The sequence below is a fragment of the Erinaceus europaeus genome, chromosome X (assembly GCF_950295315.1).
Source record: "Erinaceus europaeus chromosome X, mEriEur2.1, whole genome shotgun sequence".
NCBI lineage: Eukaryota > Metazoa > Chordata > Mammalia > Eulipotyphla > Erinaceidae > Erinaceus > Erinaceus europaeus.
The window spans coordinates 111936759-111952566 of NC_080185.1; the positions used below are offsets into that span (position 1 = coordinate 111936759).

At 36.4% G+C, this 15808-nt stretch overlaps 1 protein-coding gene across 2 annotated transcripts in view; it reads right to left on the minus strand.

The window, feature by feature from the left end:
- POLA1 (DNA polymerase alpha 1, catalytic subunit) overlaps nucleotides 1–15808 on the minus strand; it is a 323415-nt gene that overhangs the window by 186103 nt on the left and 121504 nt on the right. For both annotated transcript variants that reach the window (XM_060182802.1, XM_060182803.1), the window contains exons 29-31: nucleotides 15423–15628; nucleotides 12399–12531; nucleotides 1256–1387 (exon numbers count right to left, since the gene is read on the minus strand). In XM_060182802.1, the coding sequence (XP_060038785.1) occupies nucleotides 1256–1387; nucleotides 12399–12531; nucleotides 15423–15628 (471 nt within the window). The remainder of the gene's footprint in view (nucleotides 1–1255; nucleotides 1388–12398; nucleotides 12532–15422; nucleotides 15629–15808) is intronic.

The window sequence follows — 15808 nt, forward strand, 5'->3', positions numbered from 1 at the left end:
CTTATGTACAATTTTTCTAATGTAAAGCATGGGACACTAATTAATTAATAAAAGAACTGTCTTAGATGAGTAAGACATATTATACCACAGTAAGTTAAATAAATTTAAATAGAGGGTATAACTGAACACACACAACATTTTGGATATTTATGAAAGAGAGAAAGGAGGAGGAGAAGAAGGAAAGGAAGACGAGGAGGAAGAGGAGGAAGAGGAAGAAGAATAAGGTGGAGAAGGAGACAAACTGACCAGAGAGCTCAGGTTCATAGTGGTACTGAAAATAGAGCCTAGGACACTGGAGGTACAAACCGAAGTCTTTTGCATAAACACTATGCTGTCTCCCCTGCCTGCCCTTCACCCCACCTTTTTGACAAAATGAATGAGACTTCTTTGCATGAGTTAGAGGTAAAGGCTTTCAAAGGAAAAAAAAAAAAACTGAAAAAAATATATAGTTGACTCATATGACCTTGGGAGAACTATGGTAGTTACTGTTGGAGGAGGATGGCAGCACAGATCTTTGGTGGTAGAAGTGGTGTAGAATTATACCACAATATTATAGTCTTGTAATCAATATTATCTCTCTACCGCAAATGAGAAAGTCAGGCTACTCTCAACAGAAACTGGCTAATGGTTTAAACTGGGTCCCAGTAGGTCTAGAAGTTCCTTATAGGTGTTTCACAGAGCAGGAAGAAAATAGAAAGTGGGTTCTGAGTTCTGGGTTCCCTTCTCTCAAAAGAAAGAAAAAAAAGAAGTCAAACTGACTAGACAATTTTTGTTTTCTTCATAAGGAATCTAAAAGGACCTCTCACTTTTCTCCATAAGCTTATGCATTTCCTATTTGCTCAAGTAATCATTTGAACATAGATTGTGGGAAACACAATCGCTCATTCTATGAATACTCATAATGGAAGCAAACTTACAAAGGAAAGGATAAAGGACTACTTGTGGGTACATGACCACATATACATACAATTTCATTCATGTTAAATAAAGGCTGAAGCAGTAGCTACTTTATAAACCTGACTATCCAGCATCATTTCAGTGAACCAAAATACTGGTCTTCAATGTTTTATGGAAGTGTTAATAAAACATGCCATAGCCTTGACTAAAATTTCTATATGCTGCAAAGTCAACAAGTCTAGACCATCTCTTTACAGCACCAATTAACTGAAAGACTACTAAAAGAGGTGCTATGGAAATGTGGATTTTTACAGTTCTGAAATGGAATGGGAGTTTTTAAGAATCATGCTAAAATTACCTGGCAGATGACATACGACACAGTATCTCCAGCTTTCACCTTTCTGCCACCTTGAGAATTTATCCAGAGGGCAACATGTACATGAGGTAGGCTTTTTTTATCAGGGTAGTCCTGAGGATCCTTTGTCAATGCCTGAAAGAAAAAAAAAAAAAAAAGGACAGAAAGTCCCATAGTTTAAAATAAAGCTCCTCTTCACAAATATTCATGAAATACATTTTTGCTAGGCTCTTACTAGCCACGTAGCACAATGACAAATGCCACAAGTATGTAAGAAAACACCATTTTTTTAATTGGGAAGGTTAATGATTTACAGTTGACAGTAAAGTTGCTGTTACATGTGTAAAATTTGTTTTCATCCTAACATTCTAAATGCTCCCCCACACACAGCTCCTCCTCCACCATCATGCACCAGAACCTGAAAGTCTCCCCCAGCCCATTCCCCAGAGTCCTTTACTTTGGTGGAATGCATCAATCCCAGTCCAAATTCTGCTTTGTCATTCCGTCTGTTCTTATTCTCAACTTCTATCCATGAATGAGATCATTCCATATTCATCCTTCTTTCTGGCTTATCACTCAAAATGATTTCTTCAAGCTCCTTCCAATTTGAGGTGAATGTGAATTCATAATTCTTAATAGCTGAGTAGTATTATATATATAAACCACAACTTTCTCAGCCACTCTTCTGTTGCTTCCAAGTTTTGAATATTACAAATTATGCTGCTATGATCTTCTTGGATGGGGGTGTTTGGTTCCTTAGGCTATATTCCCCAGGAGAGGAATTGAAGGATCATAGGGTAGGTCCATTTTTTAAAATATTTAATTATTCCCTTTTGTTGTCCTTGTTGTTTTATTGTTATAGTTATTATTGTTGTTGTTATTGATGTCATCATTGATGGATAGGACAGAAAGAAATGGAGACAGGAGGGGAAGGCAGAGGGGGGAGAGAAAGATATACACCTGCAGACCTGCTTCACCACTTGTGAAGTGAGTCCCCTGCAGGTGGGGAGCCAGGGGCTAAAACTAGGATCCTTATGCTGGTCCTTGTGCTTTGCACCACCTGCGCTTAACCAGCTGCGCTACCGCTCGACTCCCTAGGGTAGGTCCATTTCTATCCTTCTGAGAGTTCTCCAGACTGCTCTCCACAGAAGTTGGACAAATTTACATTCCCACCAACAGTGCTGGAGGGTTTCTTTAATTCCACAACCACTCCAGCATTTGTTGTTGCTATCATTTCTGATGTATGACATTCTCACACAGGTGAAGTATCTTACTGTTGTCTTTATTTTCATTTCTCTGACAATCACTGACGTAGATCATTTTTTCATATGTCTGTTAGTCTTTTGGATCTCTTCTTTGGGGAATATTTTGTTCATATCCTCTCCCCATTTTTGAGGGGGGGTCATTTTGTTGTTATTGAGTTATTCATATATTTCTTATATTTTGGTTACTAGCCTTTTGTCTGATACATGGCAAATAAAGATCTTCTCCCATTCTGTAAAGTCTCTTTGGGTGGTGATTTCTTTTGTTACAGTTTTTCTGTTTAATGTAGTTCCATTGGTTTTCTGTTTTGTTTTGCTTTGTTTTAGTCTTCCTTGCAGCTGGATTTGTATCACTGAAAATGCTTATAAAATATAGATGGAGAAGAGTGCTGTAAATATTTCTGTTAGTATTTGACAGTTTCTGGTCTAACATCCAATTCCTTGATCAATTTAGTTTATTTTTGTGTGTGGTGAAATGTAGTGATTCAGTTTTATTTTTCTGCACATTTCAATGCAATTTTCCCAACTCCATTTGTTAAAGAGATTCCTTTCTCCCTTGTCAAAAACTAGATGACTATAGGTGTGGGGATTTATTTCTGAGCTCTCAATTCTATTCCACTGGTCACTGTATCTATTTTTATTCCAGTACCAGTTACTTTTGATTACAGTAACCTTATAATATAGTTTGAGATTTGGAAGTGGAATGCCACAAGTTTTTTTTTTTTTTCCCCAAGACTGTTTTGGAGATTCTAGGTATTTTCTGACTCCAGATGAACATTTGTAGCTTTTGTTCTATTTAAAAAAAAAATAAAGGTGAAACCTTGATGGGGGTTGCATTAACTTTCTATATGGCTCTGTGAAGAATATTCCTTTTTAAAAAATTTCTTTATTGGGGGGGTTAATGGTTTACAGTTGACAGCAAAACAATATTAATTTTGATGATGTTAATTCTTCCAATCCATGAACATAAATTACTTTTCTATTTTCAGTCTTTTTCTATTTCCTTGAATAGTGATTCATAATTTTCCATATACAAGTTTTTCACTTCTTTTATTAACTTTATTCCTAGATATTTTATTACTGTTGATGCTAAAATGAATGGGACTGATTTATGGATTTCTTCTTCTAGTAACTTAGTAGGTTTTTTTATTATTATTATCTTTATTTGTTCAATACAGATAGTCGGAAATGGAGATGGTTGGGAAGACAGAGAAGGAGAGGGACACCTGCAGCACTGCTTCAACATTCACAAAGCTTCCCCCCCTGCAAGTGGGGACCAGGGACTCAAACCTGGCTCTTTTCGCATAACATGTGCTCAAACAGGTGCATCATCACTCAGTCCCCTGACTTAGCATAAGGGAAAACCACATGAGATCTGGCTGGGCTAATGGCTCCTTCTGTGGGAAAACCACCAGTTTTTGTATGTTAATTCTGTAACTTGATACCTTACTATATTGCCTAATGAATTCCAGGAGCTTCCTGCTGAATTCATTAAGGAAAACATCAACACTTTATTCAAAAGGCTAATCTCCCTTCAGTGGCTAAGGCAACCAGATACTTCAGACAAGAAAGAAATGCAAGTTTATGGGCCATTCACATAATACTTGAATGTCAAAAATGTAGGCAATGAATTCAGACTTTGAGCAGCGTTATAGTTCCTCCTAATGTTTATAATTTTTTCACTGAATTAACTGAGTAATCAGGATTGATGGATAAGAGATACTCTGACTGAATGATCTGTTTCTTAGAGGCTTTTCCTAACCTAAATAAATCTCACAGGCCCTAATCACTGGATTTACTCACATTGTCAGTTTCCCCTCCACAAAGGAAGAATGAGTGAGTAGGGAACAGAAAGTAAGCCCCGTGAGGGTAGAAAAGATGCCAGTCCTGACTACTGCTACACTCAGTGCTCAGAATGATGAGTAGAAGAAAGTAGCAGCCAAATTTTTGTGATTAAAATTGTATTTGTCCTTCTGCAATAATCTACTAAATTCAAGCACAATCATATACTGTGGGGTGGATAAGATACTCACTGGTCCAAATTCATGGTTTTGTAGTACGTAACTCCCTACTCCCATCCCACCTCCACACACAAAACTATAAAATAAAGTGCACTTGCCATAAGAGAGGGAAGTATGACCAAAATGTTAAAAAGAGAATTTGGAGAAGCAAGGAACATATATGACAGCAGAAACCAATAAAAAAAAATCCTTAAATTGGTAGGTTTTTTTTGTTTTTGCTCTGTTTTGTTTTGTTTTTAATAAAGTATAGAATCAAGAACCATCTGGGCAAAATAAAACAGCAAAAGTTAAGGAAAAGAGGTGAGAAAAATACAGTTATTTCATATGCACAAAGAAAATGTGGGTATGTCTAGTTTCATAAGGGGTGAATTTCCAAAGACAAGAGGTGAATTTCCAAAGACACGAGGAAGGACAAGGAGGGACTTGGACGGTGGCTCAGCAGTACAGTGCATACCTGGCATCCCTGAGTTCCATGCCTGGTACCACATGTGGTATATTGGTGCTCTGATCTCTCACTCATAAAAACAGGGGGGCAGGAGATAGGACACTAAGTAGTCCTTATACCCTTACCATACATGCATAAGACCTTGGGTTTATGCCACAATAATATATGGGAGCATCATGGAAACACCAATGAATGTGCCTCTCCTTTCTGTGCTCGCTTGCTCTCTCTCAAAAATGAAAAAAATGAAAGAAAAAAAAACCAGGAAGCTGTGTGGCTAAATTACCTGTTCTCAAAGTGTAATCTGCCCAGAATCCTTATACCCTTTCAGGGGATTGTAAGATTTAGACTACATTTCCCTAAAAATATCATTTGGACTGGTGATGCAAAAGCCACGGTCAGTAAGGCATTAGTAAGGCATGACTCAGGGTGGTGGAGGCAGCAGTAACAAATTGTTCTAATGCCACTGAATTCTTCATAACCTCATGCATAGCTGAAAAAAGCTTCACTGAAGAGTCTCCTTTATAAAAAAAAGTAATAATAAATAAAAGAGTGCCCTCGATAAAGACTGAAAGCAAACTAAATGCCCACTGAAAAATAACTGAATAGATAAGTTATGGGATATATTCAAAGAGTACTATTCTGCAATTTAAAAGGATGATGCTATGTCCTTAAGAACAAAATGGATGGAATTGAAGATGATTATCGCTAGTAAAGTAAGTAACAAGGTGAAAGACAATTACTAATTGGTTTGACTAATATAAGGAATATAAAGAATTAAAACACTCCTTTTTTCAACTATGACACCATCTCCCTAGACAATAACCTGGGTCTACCAGCATATTAGATGTCAGGCTCAGGCAAAAGCTAGTAAAGTCATAGGCCCTCTGGAATATACCGAAAACAGAACTACTAGCTTTTTCCAAAATGGAGACCCCAATCTTCATCTGCAATATTCTTGCCTTTAGGTTCATGATTAGTCAACAATTTGTTCTGCATTATCTTAACTCATTTTCAGCCACCAGGTTCAAGATGATACTATGATACCACCCCGACTTTGTTGGGCAGAGGACCCCACCATGTATCTTGGAGCCCCGCCTACCGAGAGCACTGCCCCACTAGAGAGAGAGACAGGCTGTGAGTATGGATTGACCTGCCAACATCCATGTTCAGTGGAAAAACAATTACAGAAGCCAGACCTTCCACTTTCTGCACCCGACAATGATCCTGGGTCCATACTCCCAGAGGGATAAATAGGGAAGCTATCAAGGGAGGAGACTGGATATGGAGCTCTAAGAGTGGGCACTATGTGGAAATGTACCCCTCTTATCCTATAGTCTTGTAATATTTCCATTTTATATATAAAGTAAATTTTTAAAAAAGAATTAAAACACACCAGTTAGTGGTAGTGGTGATACTGGAGGAGGAAGAGGACTATGAGGAGTCACTGCCACTGCTGCTACCACCGAACTGTCTCTAAAATTGTGTGAAAACTATAGTGGCTATCATGGGGAAGGGAGAGAGGCACAACACTTTGTTGGCAAGTGTGATGAAGAACTATACCTTGGTAATCTCATAATCTTGAAAGCCACTATTAAAACACGAATAAAAAAATTTTAAATGGCATGTCCTTGATAGTGCCCTAGGAAATAGCTCAAGGGTAAGTTGCAAGCTAATGTAGTTTCTTTTCTTTCCTTTTCTTTTTTGTTTTCCCAAATAATTTTTATTTGTAACAATAATGGGGCAATTATAGTTATTCTAATATATATACCTGCCATGGCTGACAACAAGCTAGACAACAGTTTATATTGTCTATGATAAAATTTAAGTTTTGTATGCAAATAATTTTGGAAAATGAGTTTCAATCTCTGATACCTTCCCAATACTTAAAGCCTTTACTAGTGATATAGTAGGATAATTTGAAAATTAAATTTTTTGATAATATGTATCAGTACTTGGAAGATCTATGTAATATAGGAAACTGACATTTTAAAATGACCAATGAACAATGACGTGTATGGGTAAAGTATCCATTCCCGTACAAAGTTACATGTAAGAGTTGGAAGTTCATTAATATGGTTTTTGATCCTACTTTATACATAATGTTTAAGAAAATTTCAGGATTTTGGTGTAGGATCAAAGAGTACATACAACTATCTGAGAAAAAAAGACTACACAACTTCCACCCAACTAGCAATTCCTGTGAATGTGGATTTTCTCCCTATATTTAACCAAAAGTATTTATCAAAAATGAACTGGATGTACAAGAAGAAAAGAAAAACTATGTTTTCTACTAAGCTAGACGTTAAATAGATATATAATACTGAAGAACCACTTCATTGGCAAATCTGAAGTTATTTAGAAATATATTTTTCATGTGGAAGTCACTTTTATAATCACATAATAGATTTATTGCTATTATGAAATAATTTTTTTAAACTCCCCAGTTTTAATTTATTTAATTTATTTATTATTTGATAGAGACAGAGAGAAATTTCGAGGATGGTGGAGAGAGACAGACACCTGCAGACATGCTTCACCACTTATGAAGCTTTCCCCCTCAGGTGGAGACCAGAGGCTTGAACCTGGGTCCTTATGCACACTGTAGTGTGTGTGCTTAACCAGGTATGTCATCACCTGGCTCCCTCCCAGTTTTAATTTTTTCAAATATTTTTATTACATTTATTTATTTATTTATTTATTTATTGGATAGAGACAGCCAGAATTCAAGAAGGAAGGGGTGATAGAGAAGGAGAGAGAGACAGAGACACCTGCAGCATTGCTTCACCACTCACAAAGCTATCCCTCTGCAGGTGGGGTCTGGGGGTTCAAACACAGTCCTTGTGCATTGCGATATGTGTGCTCAAACAGGTGCACCACCACCAGGCCACCCAGTTTTAATTTCTTCTTTTTTTCTTTTCTTTTTTTTCCCCTTTATTTAAGAAAGGATTAATTAACAAAACCATAGGGTAGGAGGGGTACAACTCCACACAATTCCCAACACCCAATCTCCATATCCCACCCGCTCCCCTGATAGCTTTCCCACTCTCTATCCCTCTGGGAGCATGGACCCAGGGTCATTGTGGGTTGTAGAAGGTGGAAGGTCTGGCTTCTGTAATTGCTTCCCCGCTGAACATGGGCGTTAACTGGTCCCAGTTTTAATTTCTAACACAGTAACTGTCATAAGAAAAGCTCTTCATATTTGCATTTAAGAGTGTGAAGATACCTATATGTCAACAACTGTACCGTAAAACTTTAACACCTCAATGAAATAAAAATGCTGAATTTAAAAGGTTTACAAGTTTACAATAAACATGAAACTTAAAAAAGGGTGTGAAGGTTTCCAAGACCAGGGAAATTGAAACCTGCTGTAGAAGAATAAACAGGTCCTCAAACACAACTGGATACAGCGACATGCATACTTGCTAAGTTTTGCCTGAGTGTAGGAGAGTACCTAGGAAACTTACAAAGTACCTGAATCTCTTCCAACACTGTGTAATGTCTTGATTGATTTGGATAGATAATACCATATACAAATCTTAATTTAACTCTATAAAAAAAAAAAAGGCCCTTATCTCCTTCAAGACTATACTTCAGTACAGTGTTAAATCCTGCATTTCACCTGACATATTTTCCAGTTGTTAGATTGGTGCTACTTAAGTATTCTGTAAGCTACTTTTGGAATGCTTGATTTAAAAATGCTTTCAGGTAGCTTAGGCTCAAGGAAGCCAGCACTATAAAAGCCATCTATGAAGCATTTACCTTATGAAATATATTTAAGCTAAGATTATAGTAGTCTAGAAAATCATGCATTGTATCTTCAATTGCTTTACACAAATAGGGCTAATATCTCTACAAAAATAAACTTCACTACTTTGCCCCACCACCCTAGACTAGCCTCCTATTTTCTTAAGTCCTATCAGTCCCCTCCCAAACACACTATGATCAATAGCTATACATATTGTATGAAATGTAAAAACTGAATTAACTGCTCACAGATTTTAATAGCACAATTTTTCAGAGAAATCTTTATCAGAACACATCACCTTTGATAGTTTACTGAAAAAAAGAGCTTACTGTAAAAGACATAGGAATAAATATGCTATAGATAGCCTTTTCACAAGAATTTACTACACTTACTACTTACACACACTTTTCTTTGTTAAATTAAAAAAAAGTATAGGAGCATGTGCTAGAGCATTGATAAACTATTAGCATGTTGAAAATATGGACCATGCTTTATTTAAGTCAACTTTATATTTCAAAATATAACACTGTATACATATGAGGCATTTCATGTTTGATGGATGGGTGATTAACCAAGCACATTAATTCTTTTAATGCTCACAGGAAGCTATTATTTGTCAACTACCACGTCAAGTGAAATTAAAGGAGAGTTAGGCCTAACACACCATTATTTATATATATATATGTACATAATATAACAATAGTATTAGCTATTATTAGCACTGATAATATGACCCCATAAATTGAAAAATATTGAAGCTGACAGATGAGTGCTCATAAAACTATTATCTTCATACAATTTCAACAATGAAAAATAAAAAAATAACAAGACCAACACTGGTTTTTACTGGACACCATAATATTGTGTCATCATTCATATGAGAAATTGATGGACAAGTGCTGAGTGTTATTTTTCCAAAAATAGTCATGTTAGAACTTAGCCTTTCAAACTCATACTCTGAACCCTTTTCTCTAGAGAGTCTGTATTCCTAAGGTAGACAGTGGAAGGGATATAATTTGTAGTAGAGATAAGAAAAAAAAATTGATAAAAGACAAGTCATAATGCTTCCTCATGCAATTCCCTGAAAAAGAGACAAAACAATATCTAAAAGGGAAGCACTTTCAGATGTCACAAATAATGCCTTGTCAAGAAGTTCACCCTGAAACCCTCAAGTAAATAGCCAAAGCATGTATTCTACATATCTAAACAAGTATCTTCTTGGACAGGGGAGATAGCATAATGGTTATGCAAACAGGTCCTAGTTTCAAGTCCCCAAAACAGAACTGAGCATACCTCTGGTGATGGTGGTGATAATATAATAAAAAATTATTATTATTATTATTATTATTATTATTATTATTATTATTATTATTTGTGACATTAAAGATGTCAAGATGAAACTGACTTAATATAAGGATATTCACAGAAAATATTCCTTATCTATAAGAATCAAAGAAATACAAAATTAAATACAATGACAAAATATCATTTTATAACCATTATGAACAGTTATATCCACTCTGAAAATTTATAACTATTACGTTATTTAAGTATCACCAGCTATAGCATCAGCAATATAAGCAATCTGTGGTAAAAACTGGCACACACATTTTGTTATAAATTCTTATCATTCTTTTGCAAAGCGATTTGGCAAGAGTGGTACAGATATTCATAGCTTTTTAAAAATATTTATTTATTCCCTTTTGTTGCCCTTGTTGTTTTATTGTTGTAGTTATTATTATTGATGTCATCATAGTTGGATAAGACAGAGAGAAATGGAGAGAGATGGGGAAGACAGAGGGAGGGAGAGAAAGACAGCTGCAGACCTGCTTCACCACTTATGAAGCGAACCACCTGCAGGAGAGGAGCTGGGGTCTCAAACCGGGACCCTTAGCCAATCCTTGCAGTTTGTGCCACGTGCGCTTAACCTGCTGCACTACCGCCCAACTCATTATATCTTTTTTTAAATTTTTTAATATTTTATTTATTCCCTTTTGTTGGTCTTATTGTTTTGTTGTTGTAGTTATTATTGTTGGTATTGATGTCGTCATTGTTGGATAGGACAGTGAGAAATGGAGAGAGGAGGGGAAGACAGAGACGGGGAGAGAAGATAGACACCTGCAGACCTGCTTCACCACCTGTGAAGCGACTCCCCTGTAGGTGGGGAGCCAGGGGCTCAAACCAGGATCCTTACACCGGTGCCTGCACTTCGTGCCACATGCATTTAAGCCTCTGTGCTACCATCTGTCCCCCTCCTCATATCTTTTGACTCAAGTATTTTATTTCATGAAACCTTAACTAAGAAAGTAAGTCAACCAAAAGCAAAGAAAAATAAACAAAGATAATACACACACACACATACACACAAATTATCAGTGAGTAGAGTAACACATTAATATGATTTTTGAGGTGTTAAGTAAAAATAGATTTTAAAATAATATATATTCTAATTTCTGCAATGGAAAAATAGTAATAAAATGTTTTCCAGAGTAACAAAATGTACAAACATGACAAGCACTGCTTTAGCATAGGGGATTATGAACATGGGTTTTAATTCTAAAACTTCCATTTAGATTCATCATTAGATTCTTTTTCATTAAAATTGTTTTTTTTTATGAGCTTTGACAACAAAACCTAATTTTTACAAAATGGGTAAAATGGCACTAGCAAAATTAGTTTCTGAATATGTAAGGGTTCTCATTTTAAATGGAAAAACAAATCTGTAAACCCAGCATCTTTTATTATACAACACTTAGGAAAAAAGATTTTTCAACATTCTTAAGAAAAAGATACTATACTTTCAACCAAAACTGTACATTAAGTATAGCATATACATACATACATACATGCATACATACATACATACATACATACTTGCCTCCAGGGTTATCGCTGGGGCTCGGTGCCTGCACTATGAATCCACTGCTCCTGGAACCTATTTTTCCCTTTTGTTGCCCTTGTTTTATTGTTGTTGTTATTGTTCTTATTGCTGTCATTGTTGTTGGGTAGGACAGAGAGAAATCAAGAGAGGAGGGGAAGACAGAGAGGGAGAGAGAAAGACAGACACCTACAGACCTGATTCGCCACTTGTGAAGCAACCCCCTTGCAGGTGGGGAGCCGGAGGCTAGAACCGGGATCCTTATGCCAGTCCTTGCGCTTGGCACCATGTACGCCTTACCTGCTACTACCGCCCAGCCACCTGGCTTATATTTTTTCAAAGTAGAAATGCTTTTGATTGTAAAGAAAATGTTATCACCACGTCAATTCTAAATATGATCCCATAAGCCATCTGATCTTTATGGGTCAGATTTTGTGAAGATTCTCTCTACATCCATCCTATCCCCCATGATTATAAATCTGCCATGCAAATAACTACAACTCAGAAGGATTATAAAAAAGTACCTTGGAACATCAATTATATAATTTCCTAGAAAAACATTTCCTCAAGCAGAGCAGAAGGAATGGAAAGAAAAGGCCCTGCAGCAGCCATGGAAGTACTGGTGGCTGAAGGGGAAGAGTGGTATGCTAATGCTCAATCTGTGAGATGGCTGTTAAGCAGCTTTCATCACCAGCTAGAATTTATTTCAATCACAAGGATGAGGCGCCTCTTCAAAGATCTGAAGGAGAAAAACTCATGGCAGCAGCTGGGCTCAGCAATAAATGGTACATTTACCTTGTTAATTTCAAACTGGCTCGCTGAGACACTGCCATTTAGCACATTTTCTCCAATTTCTATTAGCCGCTTCTGAATATTTTCCACTATTGTGTCCCGGCTTTGATCAGAGAGAATTTGGCCAATGACAAAGCTGCAAAACACCAAAAATGAGTGGTTGACTTTTTAGAATATAACACATTAATAGGAGAGAAATGGGATGATATATTACATTGAGTTAACATGTTGACAGGACCCAAAATCAGCTACATTGAGGATTAAACTCTAGAAGGTCATTACTATTTTGCTTCTGTGCTATGTGGAGCCAAGGCCTCAAGCATGGTCAGTTTTACCACTGTGAGCCCACTTTTCATTCAGATAGAAAGATTGGGGTAGGGATATACCATATAGCATCTGAGATTCCTGCAGAGTCCTATCACCTTCCATGCAGTGTCTGAACTCAAGCCTGGACCACATGCATGGAAAGTCAGATGCACTACAGGGTGAGCTTTATCTGGTTCACTTGTTGCTTAACATCAGTTCTACCAAAGGTTTATAAACATTGAAATGACAAATTGGCCCTTAAACATAAAACTTCGTACTATTATGTGGTAGCTAAGACCCCATACAAAATGCAGCTGAAGAAAGGTATGTTTTCCACTGAGTTTTTATTTAACTATAAAATTCACATGCAACCAAATTCTTCCCATAGTTTAGTAACTTAGAAGACAAACATTTTACTGTCCTCATAAAGCACCAAGATAACTCTAAGATACCTGCCTAAGTAGCTATGTAAAGTTCTTTATGCAAATTTAAGAACCAAAGATTTAAAGTGTCCTCTCTCCAACCTTACATTATTCCTCAAAAATTGATGTTATTCTACCAGACCCATAAAAAAGAAAAATAAAAGAAAAAAATAAGCCAATATTTTATCCATTTCTGAGAAAATGCAGAGCAAGGGTTTGACAGCTGCATTATAATTTGTCAGAAAAAGAATCCTGACAAAAACATTTGTATAGCTTTAATTACTAATACATTTCTAACTCAGAGAAATTTACTTCTATTATGATGCATCTTTTCTTAGAAAACACAAAGCTGAAGAGAAGACTCTAATCGAGAGTCTATACAAAATAGTTTCATCTTTGGGTACATTTGGGGGCAATGAAGCATTTCAAACTACATTTCATAAAAAGACTAACGATGACCTATACTCAGATAAACTCAGATTAAACTTTCTCTAATCAAAAGTAGTTTTGGAGAAGCAACAATTGCTCAATGTCCCACCTTGAAAACAAGAGAAAGGAAGGCTGGAAAACAAGTAAAAAACACTAACGTTCAGCAACATTAAAATTTAAGAATTTTCTTTACAGAATTATAAAAATTCCTCTATATTCAGAATTAGTCAAGTCTACAATGAAAGCATCTAAAATGAAAGCACTTAAAATTGTTCATTTTTAAATGGGTGTTTTATAATTAATATGACTCCTTAAAAAATCAGTTTTCATTCTGAGGTGCAAAGCCAGGGGCTCAGTAACTTACAAGATGGAAATATCTACATAGTTTTGAGAGCTCACACTTAAATTAACATGAGATTTGTAAGAAAAATTACACAGATTATATGAGTGGGAATATATTTTCATTCAATGACCTAGTATGAAACACAGAATACTGTAGACCACAAGACAGAGGTAGCTTAACAATTAGAGCACACACCCAGGTTTGAACCCCTCGTCACCATGTGGGAGCACCTGTAGTGGAAAGGTTTCATGAATGGCATGAGTGATGCTGTGGTGTCTCCCTTGAAGAGGGTTGAATTGTTATGTGGAAAACTGAGAAATGTGTCTACAACCTTAGGGGAACAGTGGTGGATTGCAGTAGGGAGAGTGAAGACTAGAATTCTAGTTGTGGGAATAGTGTGGATTCAAACCACAGTTGATATGTAATTCTGTAATAAATAAATAAATATAAAGAAAGAAAACTCAGAAAGGCAACACATGTACAAACTACTATATTTTACTGTTGACTCATAACCATTAACCACCCTGCGCCCCCAATGAGGGAAAAAATTTTTTTCTAAGAGCAGAGGAATCATGCAGGCCAACAATCCCAGAATAAAATAAAAATTGTTTCACATATTGCACCAAAGTAAAAGACTCTGCGGGGGGCTCAGGTCCTCGAACAGAATGGCAGAGGACCTAGTGGGCGTTGTATTGTTATGTGGAAAACTGGAAAATGTTACGCATGTACAAACTATTTATTTTATTTACAGTTGAATGTAAAATATTAATCCCCCAATGAAGAAATAATAATAATAATAATTGTTTCAGACTCCGAAAGATAGTTCACCTGAACAGTGAGCATATTCTACCATGTGCATGATCCAGATTTAAGACTGACCCCCACTACGGTGATGCCTTACCGGCTCAGTCTGTCTGCAAAAATTGGATCATAGCAGTGAAGTCAACGAGTGAGAAATACTTGACTTCTTTTCCTCAAGATTCAAGAAAACAACACAAGGCACGTTTTAATTTTAAAAAAAAACCCTACTGTTGGATCAGGTGGTGGCACACCTTGTTAAGAGCACATATTACAAGTGCATAAGGACACAGGTTCAAGCCCCTGGCCCCCACCTGCAAGGGGAAAGGCTTCATGAGTGGTGAAGCAGGGTTGCAGGTGTCTCTCTGTTTCTTCCTCTCTATCTCCACCTCTGCTTTCATTTCCTCTGTCTCGACCCAATCATAAATGAATAAATAAAATATTTTAAAAACTAGTAAAACAAACAAAACCAACCCTGTTAAGATGTAACATGTGAACATTTGTCCAGGAGATGTATCTTACCACAAGCATCTCTTAACTGAGTGAATTTGTTTTTTTCTAAGTTTTAACCTGTATGTAAAATTCGGTGCCAAGTAAGTAAGAATTGTTGGTGCACAATAATAGCAAGAAAAAAAGTGTGTTCTTTGGCAGAACAGCAGGTCTTCTCCACATCAACATTTGAATTTCTAAAAGACAAACAACAGAAACAAAAACAAAAATTGAACTTACTTTCCAGTTTCTTTAGCAAGATCACACCAATCTCTCCTAACTATGTCTAATCCTTTCAGCTCCTGTTTGGTGGAGTAATTCCCATCAGCTGTAGTTTCTACAACCAGAGCAGCGTATTTCTTCTTCTTCAGCAATAATAGAGACTTGAAGATACCATCAATGTCTATTTCAAGCAGTTTGTACAATTTATTCACTTCACCTTTTACCTGTGAAAATTGCAACCATTAATACTACCATGACCATCTACCAGGCATAAGATAACTTGTTTCATTTTCTCAGGAGTTAATCTAAATAGAACCTAAAGTCACACAAGACTAAAATGCATCTACTCTGCCTATGTTGAACACCGTATCATGTTGGGTGTGATGTAAGAACATTTAAAAAGC